Raw genomic sequence first — 18,522 nt, forward strand, 5'->3', positions numbered from 1 at the left:
GCACTTCTATGATCATTAAAATATGAAGCGTATGTCTTTCCACCATAATAGTCTGGCAATCTAATTTCAGTCATGCTGAATGCGGTAATGACCCTATATTATCAGAAGAAACTATTACGTCACCAACGCGAAGATTGTTCCTATTGATTTTCTTCTCAGGTTGTCATGATATTCCCAGGCCAAATCCTTTCTCAATAACTTACTCTCGTAGAGCTTTATACTCTTAAATTAAAGAATTGCTGTAATACTACATTGCTTTTTTCCCTTTCTAAAACTGCAGCTAAGCCAACCTCAGAGGATATTTATGAACCAGAACCTATTCTGCCTCAGCCAGCGTCAGCATAAACTCCATGCAAGGAAGTGAACTCCTGGAGTCAGAGAAATTATGTGTCAGGGAGGAAAACTACGGACAACCCCTGGAATCGGTGTCGCAGAAATGTTCAGAATTAAATGATTCCTGTTTGTATTACAGTAGCTGCCGAGGAGCCCCGACCAATACCAGGGCCCCACTGTGCTAGGTGTTGCACAAACATGTAGTGAGAGACAATCTAAACAGACAGAGGGTGGGGGAAGGGAACTTAGAAAAATGATCCCCATTTTGCAGCTGGAGGAACTGAAGCACAGGGAGATTAAGTGATTTGCCCACTGTCACACACAGGAAGCCTGTGACAGAGCAAGGAATGAAACCCAAATCTCCCAAGTCCCAGCCCAGTGCCTTAATGACACAACTACCTTTTTGGGTGTGTTTGGCCAAAGAAAATCATGATTGTATTTCACTGGCTGTGTGACCGATCGGCAAAAGTCTGCTAATATTGAGGGGGAAAACAATGTATACACTAGTTAAAAAGAAAATGCTTATTTCCCCAGTAGGCAAGAAGCCTTGTTGAAATGGTTAGCACTCATGAAGAGGCAGTGGCGGTCTGCAGACCTGGCTTTGGCTAAGGTAGGATTTAAGGGTGTGTCACTAGATTGTGTTAGCTTGCTTGATCTCGGGTAGCCCGCAGGCCCTAACTCAGTCAGTGTAGCACCTGTTACAGTACATCTTGCTTTATCTCGGTCGTTCTCAAACTTCTGTACTGGTGACCCCTTTCACATAGCAAGCCTCTGAGTGTGACCTCCCTTATAAATTAAAAACACTTATTAATATATTTAACACCATTATAAATGTTGGAGGCAAAGCGGGGTTTGGGGTGGAGGCTGACAGCATGCGACCCCCCCCCCATGTAATAACCTCGTGACCCCCTGAGGGGTCCCGACCCCCAGTTTGAGAACCTGACTTTATCCTGACTAGCTTTATAGAAGGTGTTAGTACCATCGAGCTAGCAACCAGGATCTAGCATCCCACCTTGAAATCCTAGTCTAGACAAAGCACATCAGTGATCATCCAGACAGCTTTGTTTCCATCTCAGATGCTCCCCAAAACTCTGAGCACTTTGCTTGACAACCTTTGTCAGTCTCTTGCACTTTCCCCTTCTGTAACCTAGATCTTTGCTCCCACTGGACTTTTTTTAAACCTAGTTTTCCCAGGTGAGTCTGACATGTCTGCCCGTATATCTAGTTGATACACCACCTTCTCTTTAATATCTGCCCATGCTCCCAGGGAAATCCCACCCCCACCTCATAGTGGGTGTAGACAGTGACCCCGCTTTCCCCAGTCGGTGCCTATGAGACTGGTTAAACATGATCAATCCCTGTCTGTCTTGCCGTGTGTTTTCCCTTTTTCAATAGTGCCACTACCTTTATCCTGAGAATACTGGCAGCAGCTGGTCCTCTCTGACTCTATTTCCCCCTGGGGCAATGCACACGGAATGGCTCACCAGCTCCGGTAAAGGGATTGAGTCCCCCTCAAAACAACACTGAGTGAATTAGTAAGGGAACACTGTCTCCTGCTTCTCTTCTTTTAAGCACAAACTCTGTCAACTTGCTGAAGGCTGAGAAGATCTCCACCAGCAGGGCAGGATTCTGGGCCCACAAACAGGTGATCCTTATTCAGGCGCCAGTCCAGCATGTGTATAACTTGGAGCATGATTATCCCATTGCTACTCACATGCTTGAAGTTACACATGTGAATTAGGGCGTTGCTGCATCACGGCTCCTTTGCAGACTACAGACCTGTACTCCACGGAGGCTCCATAAGCCACTTGGGCATGGGGACAGGACAACAATGGTAGATCTGTAGTGTACTATACAGCCCCTTAATATAGCCCCCTGCTGCATGTACATTATTATCCTTCCACAGGACCCCTACTTCATTTCATGCATCACCTATTCTGCTTGCCGTTCATCCAGAAAAGTTGCATTTACTAGTGATAGCAGCATCCCCAAGCCCAAATGTTCCAAAACCGTGAGACTGGCTTAAAAATTACGACATTTTAAAAATAATACATATGGGGGTCCTTTTTATTATTTATTATTTGTATGGTGGTAAAACTTAAGGGGCCCAATCATAGACCAGAGCCCCGCAGTGCTAGGTGCTGTGCAAACATAGAACAAAAAGATAGACCCTGCCCTGAGGGCCTTACAATCTAAGTATAAGACAAGAACCAACAGGTGGCTACCAAACAAACAGAGAGGGAGCACACTAAGGGTATGTCTACACTACCCGCCAGATTGGCGGGCAGCGATCGATCCAGTGGGGATCAATTTATTGCACCTCGCCTAGACGCGATAAATCGACCCCCGAGCTCTCTCCCGTTGACTCCTGTACTCCAGTGCCGCAAGAGGCACAAGCAGAGTCGATGGGGGAGTGGTAGCAATTGACTCACCGCAGTGAAGACACCACGGTAAGTCGATCTAAGTACATTGACTTTAGCTACATTATTCACGTAGCTGAAGTTGCGTAACTTAGATTGATTCCCGCCCCTCCCTCCCCCAGTGTAGACCAAGGCTAAGACAGTACTAGTCAGCATGCTAAAGAGTGACCATAGCACACTAGCTGTCTATCCACTGTTGAATATTTATTTGCCTTCTTGCTTTTGAGCTGCTAGAACTCATGTTTTCAAGCTTTTCTCTAAAACCGTAAGGGCCAGAAATGTCCTTTTTTAAAATGAAAGCTGAGATTCTGATATCATCACATTACTCCAGGAGCTTGGGCTTCACAAAAAGTACCAAAAGAGGACAACCCTGTGATCCTCAACTTTGTTTTCTGATTCTCTGGCACATTCACAAGGCTGTTGTATTTGGGTTTCATCATAGCTTGGGGAGTTCAAATCCCCAGAGACCTGTTTTCACTGTAATTCTTTATTTTAAACACTCATGAAAACATCTCTATTTAACACTAAAGTTTGCAACCCCTTCATTTCCCCCTCCATCCACTCCCCTTTTCTTCTTTAAGAAACATTGATGTGGGCCCTAAAATGACCGGGACAGTGTGATTTCAAAGGATTTTTTCTCTGTCCCTCAAATCATTTATCATTACTGTTGAACCTGCCTGACTGCATAATCCTGTTAACGCGTTAATTATACAGTTCCGTTGTACTGATAACGATTGTGAAGAAGCAACTGGATTTTAAATCCAAGACTGCTTAAACTGACCTTTTGCCAATGCCGAATGACAAGAGCTCATTTAACATTTGACTAGGACGGGATCGTTAATGTCTCCATGAGTCGCAGACAATGATTGATTCACAATAAATGACATTCTCCCCCCTGCCCGGTGCAGTATGAGGCTTATGCACCTCTTAAGTCCCATGTAAGTCCCTAGCCCTGTAGGCCTTGTGCTAAGGGCTTAAGTGGTAAATAGACCTTCGTGCTGCCCCTTGTGTATGGTGTGGGGAGACAACATTTAACTTTCTCATGATCTAAGAGTTGCTTCCCGGTATTTCCATCGTGGCACTTACGTTTCATCTGTGAAGGCAATTCCAAAGTATTCTTTCTCCTTCAGGTTGAAATGAGATGCCACCAGGTCGAGCAGCTCCTTGGCCAAAAGCTTTGGCTGGAAGGAAGGAAAGAAAGTGATCCGTGAGGTTCGGTTTAATATACTCCCTTGATGCTCCCTAGCACGAGCAGTGAAATCTCTTACGCCCTCACACAGGGACTCGCTAAGGGACAGTCCTGTCGAGGGGGGCTGGAATAGAATGCAAGTGTCACCCATTGGCGAGTGTGTGTCACGGGTCTCCCGGTGTGTCTGAATAGGAGTCTGTTCTAGGGATAGCTAGGGAGCACTGGCTCTTTAGCTGTAGCGGTTCATGCTTTTAGCTCTGGAAGCTCCAGTGTGTCAACCAAGGTGGCGGCCATGACACAAGAGCCTCATATCTGGAGCCAGTAATGAAAATCCTTCTTCAAAGGGCCTGGTTCTATGAGGTAATTCACTTCCCAAAAGATTCTGAGCACCCTCAACTTCTGCTGACCTCATGAAGTGACTGAGAGTCAGTGGGAGTTGAGTGTGGTCAGCACTCACCGGACCACACCTCTGTAGCACTGGAAGTCAAAATCAAGTAGTCATTTAAAGAAAAACAAATTAATTATTAGTTGTGTTGCAGTAGCGACTAGAGGCCCCAAGCAGGGATCAGAGCCCCATTGTACTAAGCAATGTACACACGCACAACAAAAAGATCTCCCAAAGAGATGACAAGTGAAGTCTATGAGAAGGGGACACAATGAACAAATGCAGTGCTGCAATGGCAGGTCTGAAGACTAACGTTCTCTGTTTACATAAAAGTGGGCCCCTTTTGCAAACCTTTGAGTGACTCTGGTTGAGTGTCAGTAGCAAACCCGAAATCAGGTGACTCACGTCCAGTTTTCAGTGGGCACTGTTCTGCTACCAACCTCTGCTCATGATAGCTGGGGCTAGCAGAGCTTAGGAATTCTTAGTGGACATTTACAGAATCAGTAAGGGTGGACAGGATCTCTTGCTGGGGTCTCTGACTATATCCCGCTGCATTGTAGGGATGATGTATCTATCACTGCTGCCAAACTATCCTGTTCTATAGGTGTGAAGGCAAACCAGAAAATCAATTCCTATGGGATTGTTCCACCCCAGTATTCAAGTAAAGTCTTCTAATTGCAGCAGCTCTTTTACACAAGATTTTCTCCTTGTGGACTAATGAAAATAGTTGGTCCCTGTCCTCTTTACACCTTCCCTTCTTTTATTTGTAGACAGAGAACATGTCTTCAATCGGTTGTCCTTACTTCAGACTCACCATGCCCAGCTTTCTTATCCTGCTCTGATAATCATAGTTTCCAGAGCTTTTTTATTGAGTAACCTTTAAAAGCACATTTCTGACACTATCACTTTATCTAGGCTTATGACATTAATAAAAAAAAATGTAGCATCAGGAGATCAGATGTGAGGGATCAAATAAGAAGTACATCAGCTGTGGGGACACCGTTGCCTGTTAGGTCCTCTCATCGTTTATGGGTGAGATTGTGTCATCGGGTTTAGGATCTTGGGAGAAAAGAGCGGAAACAAAGGCATGCTTGCAAACTATCCTTCACAGGACCATCAAACCCAAATTTACCACTGAGGTTCACCACAGGAGATGTACATAGCACTCCCAAAGCAATGTGAGGAGACCCTTTTGCATTGTATGCCTTATTCGCCTTGGCTATGTCTAACATTAGTCCTTTCCTCCTAAAATTTCCTACCAGTAGTGGCAGGAGCTCTAGTGTAGACAAGGCACTGGAAGCCACTAGTGTTTACCACCATGTCACTGTGGTTTTACCTAGACTAGGGCTCCTACGTTGATAGCACTGGTGGAGCTATGCCAATGTTAGGAATGGTGGGAAATTTGGGTGAAAAAGACTATTGTAGACAAGGCCTGAGGGACCAAAGTTGTGTTAGTGACAGCAGCATTAAAACATGGTTATGGTCAGTGGCTACTAGCAGTTTCCCTGACCACTGTTGATACGGATTGTGGCCCTGTCTACATTGCAAATCCTACTGTTTTGGAAGACCCAGTTACAGTACAGCAACTGGCAGGCTTGGTTAACACACTTCACGTCAGCTAAATGTTCAAGTCAACAGAGTTACACCAGGGATGAATCTAGCTTGGAGAGATGGAGTGATTTGATCATGGTTGTATAGGAAATATGTGGCAGAGCTGGGAGAACCTTGGTGTCCCAATGCCTAGCCCTATGCCTTACCCACAAGAACCTCTCCCATACCCTCCTGCAGCCCACACTAAACAGAGTCCAGTTATTGCTGCACTCATAGAGCTGTTATCTTATCCTCTGAAACACTTACCTCTGCCAAGAAGCCCATAGCTCACTGGCATTGGTGAGGCAAGTGACAGCCTAAGACGTCTGCTGGTGTGTTTATTTAATTGTTACCTCATCCTACAACAGTTCATCTGTTTTGTCCACCCGTTACATCCTGGCACTTAGAGTAGGGATTACTGGTTTGTACAGTGACTAGCACAGTGGGGCCCTGGTCTTTGCCTGTGGTTTTTAGGCCACACCACAACAGAAATAATGAAATAGCAACAGCCATGTTTAGACGTGGTTGTAGCTAAAACAGTTTGTTCCCTACATATGGACAGGGCCTGAGTTACCGGACAGGATGGATGGCCTAGTTGATAAGGAAGTGGAATGGGTCTCCAGGGACCTGACTTCGGTTCCTGACTCAGAACTTCTTATGCCTGATCTTGGCCAAGTCGCTTCATCTCTCTGCTCCCCCTCTGTAAAAGGTGAGTGACATTTTCCTACCTCAGAGGGGTGTTGTGAGGATAAAATCCATTAATTATTGTCTGATGCTCGGACACTATGGTACTGGGGGTTATACGAGCACCTAGATAGATACGCAGACAGACAGCTCCATACCTCATCACACCCACCTGAGATCAGGAAGATCAGAGGCAGGACAGAGTAGTAAAAGTGGTCATTTCATTGAAGTTTGAATGCTGACAGCCCCTCTCCCCATGCCTGCCTCAACTAAATGGAACCTCCCTTGGGTCCTTTTCCATCCCCCTCCCTGCACAGGGGCACACGCAGCAGTCCTCAGAGTCATATGCAGCCAGCCGGCGGCGGCGGAGGAGGAGAAAGACTTTTCTGTTTTCCTATGATTCAATGACGACTTGACAGGGCACGTGCGTGGTGACAGCACTGTCTGTGCAGCCACGGCCATTGATGGAGGCCAGGTGAAGCAGGCTCCCCACAATGGCATAGATTGCGGCCCTGAGCTCGGCCCCTGGCACTGCCTGGCAGTTGCCGCTCTGCTACCACGGAGATATTTGATAAAGGAACAATTATGCTGCTGAGCAGAGAAGCTATACGTCAGCCTCAGCGGCCATGCTACCTGCCAGGGTGGAATCTAGGTTGAGATGTAGTGACATGACACCTCCCTACACCCTAAGTGGGGAGCAGGGGAGAGGTCAGCTTTGGTGTTTCACTGGGCAGAGAAAATAAAAGGAGTGCAAAATAAATGACCTAATATAGGCACACCTGATCTTGATCCTGCGGGGCACCAAGCACCTCGTGTTTTGCATGGCAGCAGGCCACAGTCGCTAGCGCGACTACCATTCACCCGTTCTCCTCGGGGAGCTCCGCTAATCTGAGTAAATGCAAAGTGTTTGCTCGTTATTTCCGCAGAGTGGAAGCATGATGTCGTCCAGTGAGGCGTGCCTCCCTCACTTGCTCTCAGGTTGCACGCTCTGCATTCTTCTGACACAACACCCTTGACAAAATGAACAGGTCTTCCTGGCCCCTTGCTGCAGTGGGGCAGGAGGGGCAAGGCGGGGAAGTAGAGGGGTGGAGAGAGGGAAGTAGAGGGGACACTCTGCTTCCAGCACTCCTGCTATTGGGTGGGCCTCTTTAAAAATCTGCTGTATCAGATAAGATGGGATAACCCTTATCTTGGCAGATAAGGGAAAAGAACAATAGATGCAGAGATGGATGTGGCTCCGAGCCAGGTTAGTTACTGGCTCAGCATCCCCGCAGAGGCTTAAGACTGAAGTTAAGCCCTGCTAGTCCTCTCCAAGATTACTTTCCTGTCATCCTAAGCCTTGGCACAGCTGCGCAAGGTTATTGGCCTTTTTAGTGCTATGGAATGAGCCCCTTCCTTCCCTGCACAGACAGCCCTGGAAGGGATGAGTGTCAGTGACGCAGATTCTTGGTGGCAGGAACTCACTGATACTAAGGGGACGGCCCACCTGGCTGGGACCCAGGGCAGGAAAATTCTGGCAGAGACAAGTGACATCGCCGCCTGGATCCCCATCTCAAGACAAGACCTGAGTGCTGAAAGTTAACAGTTAAGCCGATTGCAGTTCAGGATGAGAACAGATGAGCCATGACCTCCTTTCGTGTGAGCTACATAGACAAAGAGCTCATTAGCTATGTCTGTGGCACATTTTAATTCATTATTAATTTCTGGACTTAACCTTCCAGAGCATGCTTGTTTTGCATTAATAAAACCTCTGCCGTAGACACACTGAAGAAAAGCAGGCTAGCCCAACGGAGCAGAGGGGTCTGCGGTGCGAGTGGGTATTATTGGGACATTAGGACTTCTCTGCATTAAAATATATCATCCAGACGAGGTCTGCAGGCTGGATCCTGATATCAGTCCCATAGGTGTAAATGGGGAATACTGGAGTTACTCCTGATTTACAACCATGTAAACGTGATCAAAATGTGTCCTCAAGTCTGCAAAATTGCAGGATCAGACCGAAGTGCATTAGTGCCCTGCGAGGCCAGTATCTGGCACCCCTCTGCCTCAGTCGGTCTTTGTTTCCTTCCGATCCAGTCTACTCTGCAACCCACACTCTGCCCTGTCCTCAGTTGTCTCCATTTCTGTTCAGTTGATAGCAGCAGCTCCCAGAATCCTTTGTGCTGGCTGCAGCAACATTTCTAAGGGCAGGAAAGGATTATGGGAAATATCCAACACACAGCAGCAGCGGGCGGCTGGGCCAAAACTGGGACAGGGCAGGTGATCAGAAAGTCGGCAGCTGGAGCAGCGAGGGCTGAAGGCCGGTGTGTTGGCGAGGGATGTGGTACCAGTGCTATTCTTCCAGTATTTCCTTCCACAGGGCGCCCTATTTGGCTGCTTATTTAGCCTACGTCAAAAAGGCCGCCTCTACAAAACCACAAACTAAGAAACAATAATGCAATGGAACTTCTTTGTTTTCTAGCACAGAAATCGCCGCGGCCCAGATCCTGGTCCTACTGCACAGCTCGCGCTGCAGGAAAAGAGAGGGGAGAAGGAATCCTTTCTCCAAGCTGCAGCCTTAGGGATGGAACTCCCAGATTGTTGGAGCCCACAATGGCAACTGGGCTCCAACTATCTGGGAGGAAAGGTTGGGGGGCCCACGTGCTGGTGCTGTGGAGCCCCTTCCTTGGCTGGCACGTGCCCTGTCCCCACACCCCTGCTGCATGGCAGCGTGTGGAGGAGAGCCCTTCAAGAGCTGGATTCCCGCCTGGCCTTCTCAATTCCTGTGTGGTCACATTGCATAGCAGAACTGCCAGGGTTGTCATATGCAATGCCTGTGAGAGTCAGGGCAGCATCACCTCTGAATGATACAAGAAGCAAAGCTTTGGTGCATAGATACAGTGGTGATGGGCTCATTAGGAATGGATTGACATGACTGTCTGAGTGGGCCATTCAGGTGACTTTTGACAGGCTAATAGCCTGGATATTGAAACCAGATCTGGCAGCTCTGAACAACTGAGGCTTTCCTCCTGCCCCCTTGGGAAGGAAGGCGAGCAGATGGGTATTCGTTAGAGGCTGCCTCCTTACAAACCCAGCAACCCAAACACCCTGCAGCACGCTCTGGGCAATGTCAGAGGGGTGTTATCTGACACGGCGTTCAATGCACAGCAGCAGCTCGGCGTTTCTGCCTCAATAGCGAGGCATAAAATCAACACAGGGCTGGAGCTGGGTTTCTGCAGCCTAGAAGCAATCAGCTCCCTACGCAGCGTGGGTCCTGTGGAACTGCTGCTGGGAGCCAACTACTGAATGAAGGCAGAGAGCGGACGGCTTACAGGGGTGAATGTGCCATTGGGAATCAGAAGACAGTACTAAGCAGTAGATTGGCAGCGGTGGGGGACTGGATGATCCAACAGGCCTTTGTCAGCTCCTTGCACTGATTGGTAGCAGTGTTGAGCAACTGGAGAGCTCATAGGCTCAACTGGAATTATGGGTGCTCAGCATTTCTGAAAAGCAAGTCTCCCGATGTCTATGTGCCAGATCCTAAAGTCTTTGCTCAGACAACATTCCCATTGGGCCAGACCCTGAGAGCTGCATAAAAACTGAGCAGGGACCTAAGGATTTGGCCCCATGATTACACAGGAGGCTGTTTTAAATTAAAAACAGGAGCAGATGGCTCCATAATTTGAGATGTCCTGCACCAACCTCTGAAAGGCCTCTGTTTGCTTTGAAGGGCTAGTGAACACAACGTGTATTTGGTCACAGAACTGCCAGCGCAGTCTTGGCTCTATTCACAGAGCTGGCTTGGCTACACCATTTTCCTTTGCAGCACATGAAAAGAATGCAAATTTGGCTGAGAGAGAACCCATCATAATATCCCCGATGCCGTGGCTGAAGCTGACACATGCTAGTGACAGCCCCGGAGAATTGCATGAGTAGATCTTTAGTGCATGGCAAATGCTATCTACATTTTCTTAGGTCCATTTTAAGGAGCATTCAAAAGTGACAAATTAACATCAGCGTGTGGTTCATTCCTCTGTGCACTGCCCTTATCTGTGGACTGATAATATTATACAGGTGTCTCTTTTTAATTGGACTTGCAGGCAACTCACTGATGTAACAATGGCTGCGGAAGAACATGACAAATAGTAAAAGCAGATTGAAAGAGGAGGTGAAGCTCTCCCCGCACACACTGAAGAGGAGTGGGGTGTGGGATCACACTCCTTCCCCAGGACAGGAAGAGGAGGGATATGCCTTTTAGATGAAGGGAATCTGTGCTCCTCTCTGCTCGCCCTCACTTCAACCACTGGGAACTCAAGGTCAATTAAAAGAGGGGGAAGGGGACTGCAAAGGCTGAAGTCATTTTTGCTCTACATGTTTCAAAGGGGAACCATTTTACATGTTTAAATGTTTACATTTTGCCACTGGAAGGTGTGTGTGTTGGGGGGGGGGGGAGGATAAATATTTGATAAATGGGAAAAACAAAACAAGAAGCTACATCTTCCAATTTCGTGGGAAATGTGGATATTGTTGGGGGGGGCATTCCTTCATGAAAGTTTCCGAGTTTGTTAAAAGGCCACTTTTGGATGAAGCCAGTTCTAGTGATAACACATGTGTAAGATTTCAGAGTAGCAGCCGTGTTAGTCTGTATCCGCAAAAAGAAGAACAGGAGTACTTGTGGCACCTTAGAGACTAACAAATTTGTTAGTCTCTAAGGTGCCACAAGTACTCCTGTTCTTCTTTTTACATGTGTAAGAGTGAATGTGGTGCTGATAAGAGGTAGCAGCAGCTCAACAGGCCTAGAGACCAAAGTGTTGTGTCCTCAGAACAGATATTGTTCGGAATGGAGCAGTGCAGACTTCCCCTACCCCAACAACATGCCTCACTCCTGACCTGGAGAAATCTCATCCAACAGCGAGGAAGCAATATCATTACCTGCTCAGTCTCATTCACTTTATACCCGTAAATCCGATAGTTTAGCATCTCAATGGGTACAACTCGAGGCTCAGTTATATGAGTCTGCATTTCTACAGGCCAGAAGGAGGCCTAGGCTAAAATCAAGGCCTTGAGGTTTTATCTTAGCTTGGGAAATTGGGGAAAGAGTGGTGTGACTAGGGTTGCCAACCCTCCCCAGTTTCTCCGGGAGTCTCCCAGAATCAGGCCCTATGTCTCGGAGGCTACTGAAGCCAAACTGGGAGATTTTAGGTGCTAAAACTCCGGTGGCGCAGTGGGGCTAAGACAGGCTCCCTGCCTGCCCTGGCCCCACGCCACTCCTGAGAGCTGCCGGCACGTCCCTGTGGACCCTGCGGGGGGCAGGGATCTCTGTGTGCTGCCTGTGCCCCGAGCAGTGAACTGCGGCCAATGGGAGCTGCAGGGGTAGCGCTTGCAGGTGACACGTGGAGCTCCCTGCCCACCCCTCCTGCACCCAAACTCCCTCCCAGGGCTTGCGCCCCACACCCCCTGCCCCAGGCTCAGCCCAGAGCCCCTCACACACACCTAACCCCTCGGCCCCAGCCCAGAACCCAGATGAGTGGGTGGGGCCTTGGAGAAGAGGTGGGGCAGGGGTGGGGCCTCAGGGCAGGGGTGGGGCAAGGGTGTTTGGGTTTGTGAGATTAGACAGTTGGCAAGCCGTAGGCGTGACGCTGGCAGACCAGGTGCCTGTTCATGCCCAGGTCCCCACGTCTCAGCTAGACATTGACAAATACATCGCTGGTATCGGTCTGGCTCATCTCTTTGTTGGTCTCGTTAAAGCAAACATTAGGATTAAAAGAACGTGTTTAGTGTTTAGACTTTATTGAATGCTTGGGAGTTGCTGCCTGCATTAATCTCTCTTATAGCATCCGTATCCCATAGTCTCAGGTAATATTTAAGCATTTGTATTGTAAGACTCTCTGACTGTGTAAATCACCAGACAGGAGAGAGACATTAACTAGTGTAATGTCCTGGACAACAAGAAAGGCCCATGGACATCAGACAGACTATTGTGGAACATTAAAGAGAACAATACATGTTGTTGTTCTGCTCTACCTGGCCTCCCACCCCATGAGGAGGAGACACGCCAGTGAATTACTCCCATTAGCTGAGTTCACAGCTCAGAGCACATGGGAGCTGGGTGAGTGGGTGGAAAGGGGGGTGACTGGTCCTGGAGTAGGAATAACATGAATATTGCTGTGGTTGGTGGACCAAGGCAATGTTTCTCAACCTTTTTGATACCGGGGACCGGCTTGCTGCCTTCCTAGATTGAGTCAGGGCGATCTCAGGGACCTACCCTGGTCCACAGACCAGTCATTGAAAAACACTGGTCTAAGGGACCATCTATTACAAAGGCATGCTCACCTGGATGGTGAAATAGATTGGAGTACCACAGGGACTGTCTGTCATGTTTAGGCTGTTAAAGTACCTGAGGACTTTACACTTGATTGGTGAAATCCAAGTACAGAACTCACAACCCATTTGGGGTTTGTGCCCTGGTTCTTAACCATCTGCCCTGAGGTTGGTACTCACACTCTTCAGCCATTGCAAGCAGCTTGACAGCTAAGACAAATGATTTACTCCTGGCACCACTGGTCTGGTTTTGCAAGGTGCTCAGAAAAATTTGGTTGTTAGGTGGGCATCCTAATATTAGAGCTATGCTATGTTCAGTGTACTTCGATCTGATCTCACTTATACTGGTGTAACTTCAGAGTAAAGCCATGGGGATGAATCCTCTAAGCCACCTGGCAAACAGGATTTGATTGCAATTTAGAGCAGCCAAAGGGCTGTTCTAACTTACTGTAGCTACAGTGTCCATTAGGGGCCATTTAGCTAGAATACATCACACTCTGGCTCTGACCACTTCCACTCCTGACACATCTCCTCGCTGCCTCTCCCTGCCTCAGGGTGTGTGAAGGTGGTGAATAGTCAGCCATGCCAAGGCTGGTTTAAAGGTTCCTTTGTGCCATGGGAGCATTGCAAAGGGACCTTTGCTACGGCCAGGGATCTGGCCCATTGACTTCAATGGGGTCACTCCAGATTTACACGAGGGAGAGCTCAGAATCTGACTCAGTAAGCCAGATTCATAGAGATTAAGGCCAGAAGGAACTACCAGATCTTCTACCCTGGCCTCCCGTATATCACAAGCCATTCAGTTTCACCCAATTATCCCTGGATTGAGCCCAATAACTTGTGTTTGACTAAAGCATATCTTCTAGAAAGGCATCCACGCTTGACTTGAAGACATCAAGATATGGAGAACCCACCACTTTTCCATTGGCAATTACACTCTGTAATCAAGTCATTTCTCAATCTTCTTTCTGATAAATGAAACAGATTAAGCTCTTTACGTTTCTCAGTGTAATTTCTCCAGTCCCTGAATAATGTTTGTGGCTCTCTAGTTTTTCAACAGTCTTTATATAACGTGGACACCAGAAGTGTATATAGCATTCCAATAGTGGTCTCATCAATGCCATATACAGAGGTAAAATCATCTCCCTTCTCCTACTCCTGTTTATACACCCAAGATCATATTAGCCCTTTTTACCACAGCATCACACTAGAAGCTCATGTTGTGTTGTTTGTCCACTATGAGACCCCTAGATCCTTTGCAGAATCACTGCTTTCCAGGATACGGTGCCCCATTCTGTAAGTAAAAAGTATGTATGGAAAAATCAGAGATGGGCCTGAGTCAAATAGTTCAGATCAGGATCTGAACTTTCCCTGGACTTCACAAAAGAGGTTTGGATCTGGTTTGTGTTTTGTCCCATGACAGAGAAGCGGCTGGATTCTCCACTTTGTTACATCGGTTTTAGGCTGGTGTTATTCCAGTGGTATGTGGGTGGAGCATCAGGCCCAAAGTTTACATCTGAGTCTGGACTAAAATTTCCCAAAAGCTCAGGTCTGAGCAGATCCATGTGACGATGGCTGTGCCTGTCTCTAAACAAATTTCAAATGCTGATAGAATGATCAAAAGAGACACAAAACACCAAATGGATGGATCAAATGGACCCAAAACCAGCAGGCTCCAAAATCCTGCTAACCATCCTAGCAGAGCCTGATTTTAGATTGTCCTAAATGAAAGCCCCCATCATGAGTGTATATTTCCCCAAAAGCAAGGGCTCAGATATCACAGAGTCGGACTCACCCATCCATTATGGACTTAACGACCACTGCATAGACCCTCTATCACCCTTTGACTCCCTAAACAGGTTTAGCCGCTGCTGGAAGGACTTCAAAGTTAACCCATCTGCCTGTTTGAACTCATCTTATTCTATGAGTGGGTTCAATTTTCCAAGTATTAGGTGGGTCACTGCTTGTAAAACACCTCTCCAGTTGTTCACCTGAGATGCAAGAAATTTACAGTCTGGGAGGGCTGTGCAATTGATCCTTCATATACTAGGGAGCTGAGGCAGAAGAGAGGAAGCAATTTGCATTAATACAAAATACATAATGTATCCAAAGCAACACTGACAGGCTCATGAGCTAACAACTTCCAGGGCTCCTTGGCTGGAGGAAGGCTCCCCGCTCTGCTAGATCTTGGAGAGTGTTACAGACAGAAGGAAATGAGAAAAATGGGAGTTCCACACCCCCCGCTCCCCATTTCTCTAGTGAACTGGAGCTGCGCCTGTTTACTGTAAAAACAGTGTGACTGTTTATACGGCATTATAGGCATAATGATCATCAAAACCATAAACGCTATGCCCATGTAGCGTGGTGATGAGTGCATTAAAAATGCCGAGATAGATAGAAATGGAAATAGAACGCAGGACCTTTGTGCTCCCAGCATATAGGCTAAAGGAACACATTATTCAGAGAAAGGGCTTTTATCTACTAAAAGTCAGCAGTGCACACATATACCCACATGCATTAGTCAGTACATTACACTCCGATTGCTTATGTACTATAATTTTTCTTGCTTCCATAGCCCTTGTGCATGAAATACAGAAATCCTTCATCGAGGGGCCATTTAGCTGTCAGTCATTCACCATTGTTTCCTTGTCATATTGGTTCTACCAACGGCAGAGGCACCCAATTGTTTAACCCACTCTGTGCACTTAGAAGAAAAAAAAATTAAGTCGATCAGGACAAATGTTTTGTAAACACTAAATCACAGTCCTTTCAGCTATCTTTGCATCTCAATGCAATGTAATAACATGGTACAAATCCACTCATGCTGAAGATTTGAGGCCTTAGGGTTTGGAGCTTTGAAATTCCCCTTATGGGCTAGATTTGCCACTCGTTAATTCCATATTAATGTGTTAACATACGGAGTGTGCATAATCAAAACAGGCTGAGATCTATTTGTGTGAAAAATTATTCATCAAAATGCAAGATGTCTGCAGAGGGAAGGTCTTATTTTTTTTATCGCGGAACAGTCGAACTATGTCATCGTTGTGGACAAATGATGGGGGTATTATTCACACTGGTACCAGCAGCGCCTCTTTCAGCGAGTCAGTGTTCGACTCTGAAACCTCTGGCCCCAATTTACATAGGAAAATGAAACAATTTGCCTCCAGCAACCGCCTCAAAAATAGAGAGAGAGAGAGAGAGAGAGAGACAGAGTGTGTGTGTGTGTAATTGACTTCTTTCTTGAAAAGTCAGCAGCTGCAGGATGTGTGTAACCATTAAGATTTATTAAGGCCAGAAAAAAAGAGACAGAATGCCCAATATTTAGAAAAGGATTGGATATACCACACTGACAAGGCATCTTAAAATAAACCCCAGGTAACTGAGTTATGGAGTTATGTTAATACTGAATATTTAACATCTTCAAAAATCTTTACGGGCATTAACTAATTCTTCTTTGCAGTAACACTGACAAGGAGGTAAGTATTATTTTAGCTAGAGAAACCGAGCCTCAAGTCTGTGCCTTGAATGAGTGTCGGAGCCAAGATTAAGACTCAGCACTGCTTGACTCCCACGCCAGAGCTCGCTTTCCTAGGTCACCTTAGTTCTGTGTTTCCAGCAAGGGGTTCAGGTAGCGCATCAATCCCCAGCAGTCAGAGATGGGATAACCGTCCCGAAGTGCAAAATCCTTTCCTCCATGCAAGACACAGATCCGCAATACAAGACACAGCTCCACAACTTTCCCCCCTTCCCTCTTTTCTTCCCCTTCAAATTCCTCTCTTTTCCTCTCCGGCCCACCTACTGCCCACCTCTCTTCTTGGATCTTGCTGCTGGAGCAACTCCATTGCAAATACCTCTTGGAGTAGCTCAGCTTTCCCAGTGTTGCTGAGGGCTTGGGATAGAAGGAGAAGCTGCTTCTTGTGATGGGTGCATTTTCACAGTGTGTTTATTCACAGGCCTTAAGCACGAAGCAAATGAGGTGGCTACTTAGAGAACACCACATCCTATGTGGGACTCTGCAAACCCTGGGCCACCTCTTTGGCAGTGAGATCTGAAAAGGAAAGGACATTTTGCCAGGCACACACAGACTGATTTCCCATCTCGCAGGAGCCTGGGCTACTGCTTGTGCTTGGGGCCCCACAAGTCATAGGCGTGATGCTACTTTTGAGAAGGCTCTATGTGGATTGGGATAATTCACTGGGCTGCCTTTTCCCTTAAATTGCTTCAGGGCAGGGTAAATGTGTAAATGGCTTAGACAGTGAAGTTCTAATTCACACACGCACACACGTCTCATTTCAACCTCTGCTCCCCGAATTCATACCACTCACTGGATTGCTCATATTTCTAAAGAACCCCACGCTAATATTGCCCTGCTCTGATCCTCTGTTCTCATGCAGATCTTTCCTCCTTTTCTGCGGCCTTTTTTCCACTGGATCTCCAGCAGAGCCAAGCAGCATCAGTTGCACATCCTCAAATGCCTCCAAAATAGTGGGTTGTATTTGCACAGCTGCACAGATTCTGAAGGGATCTGACTGGCTATAGACGCTATCACAGATTACAAGTAGGAGCACAGGGATGGCCCCGTTCTTTTTTGGGTGACGTGATGAAGAAAGCGTGGACGTCCTAATGCCAACTGATGTAAAAATTGCTTTTGCTGTGCTGCCCAAAAGTCATTGTCAGCTCAGCTCATCAGCTGTGTAAATGCCAGTGAAGCAAGTTAAAAAGTTGCCCCAAGTCAACCTGAGCATACAACTTTATTATTGGTCTTTATTTAGACTTGCTAGGTTTGGCATGTGGGAGCGTGGGAACTTGCACCTTCCCATTGTTTCTCTTTGCACAGCCTCTCCTCTTTGAAAAGCAGGTCTTGTCTAGAACAGCAAGAAACGTTCGTTGTGAAATCCAGCATCATCTCAAACTCACCCTGTTCTTTTCACTGCAGTCTTGAAACCCAGCCCCGGTTTGCTGATTGGTTTTGCTAAGCTTCTAAGTGAACCCACACCATGTTTTCAGCAAATCTCCTCTCCCCTCCATGGCGGGATGAGTGGTTTTGACAGACACCACGTAATGCAGATTCAGATGACTTTGATTAAAAAAACCAGCCCACCCATGATAGTTTTGGCTGAGTTTTGCTTTGAATTTCCAAGGAACTTGGAGGTATGAACCCAGAAAGACTGATACACTCACCTTTGTGAACTGAAACAATCAAGTGTCATATAAACGCAGGCCCATCAAAACAGAAAAAACAACTTCAAAGCCCAGGGCTACATTTTCCCTTCAGATCTGCACTCTGGAGCTCCTAGCCACATTGAAGATCTATTGCATATCCTGCACCTCATTCTGCACAGAGAGCTTTCCAGGACGTCTATGGAATTTCCACATGCAAATAGACTCATAGACTCATAGACTTTAAGGTCAGAAGGGACCATTATGATCATCTGGTCTGACCCCCTGCATGCTGCAGGCCATAAAACCGTCCCTACCCCTTCCCTGGACTCTGCTGTTGAAGTCCCCAATCCTGTTTTAGGTGACTTCAATCGGCAGAAACCCTCCTGCTAGAGATCCCTGCCCTATGCTGCGGAGGAAGGCGAAAAACCTCCAGAGGCTCAGCCAATCTGCCCTGGAGG

General features: G+C 47.0%; 1 protein-coding gene across 9 annotated transcripts in view; it reads right to left on the reverse strand.

Annotated features, from left to right (window-relative positions):
* Nucleotides 1–18,522, reverse strand: part of FRMD4A (FERM domain containing 4A) — a 552,359-nt gene that overhangs the window by 133,127 nt on the left and 400,710 nt on the right. For all 9 annotated transcript variants that reach the window (XM_034765163.1, XM_034765172.1, XM_034765181.1 and 6 more), the window contains one exon: nucleotides 3,840–3,934. In XM_034765163.1, coding sequence (XP_034621054.1) covers nucleotides 3,840–3,934 — 95 coding nt within the window. The remainder of the gene's footprint in view (nucleotides 1–3,839; nucleotides 3,935–18,522) is intronic.

This window comes from Trachemys scripta, chromosome 1, assembly GCF_013100865.1.
Source record: "Trachemys scripta elegans isolate TJP31775 chromosome 1, CAS_Tse_1.0, whole genome shotgun sequence".
NCBI classification, from domain to species: domain Eukaryota; kingdom Metazoa; phylum Chordata; order Testudines; family Emydidae; genus Trachemys; species Trachemys scripta.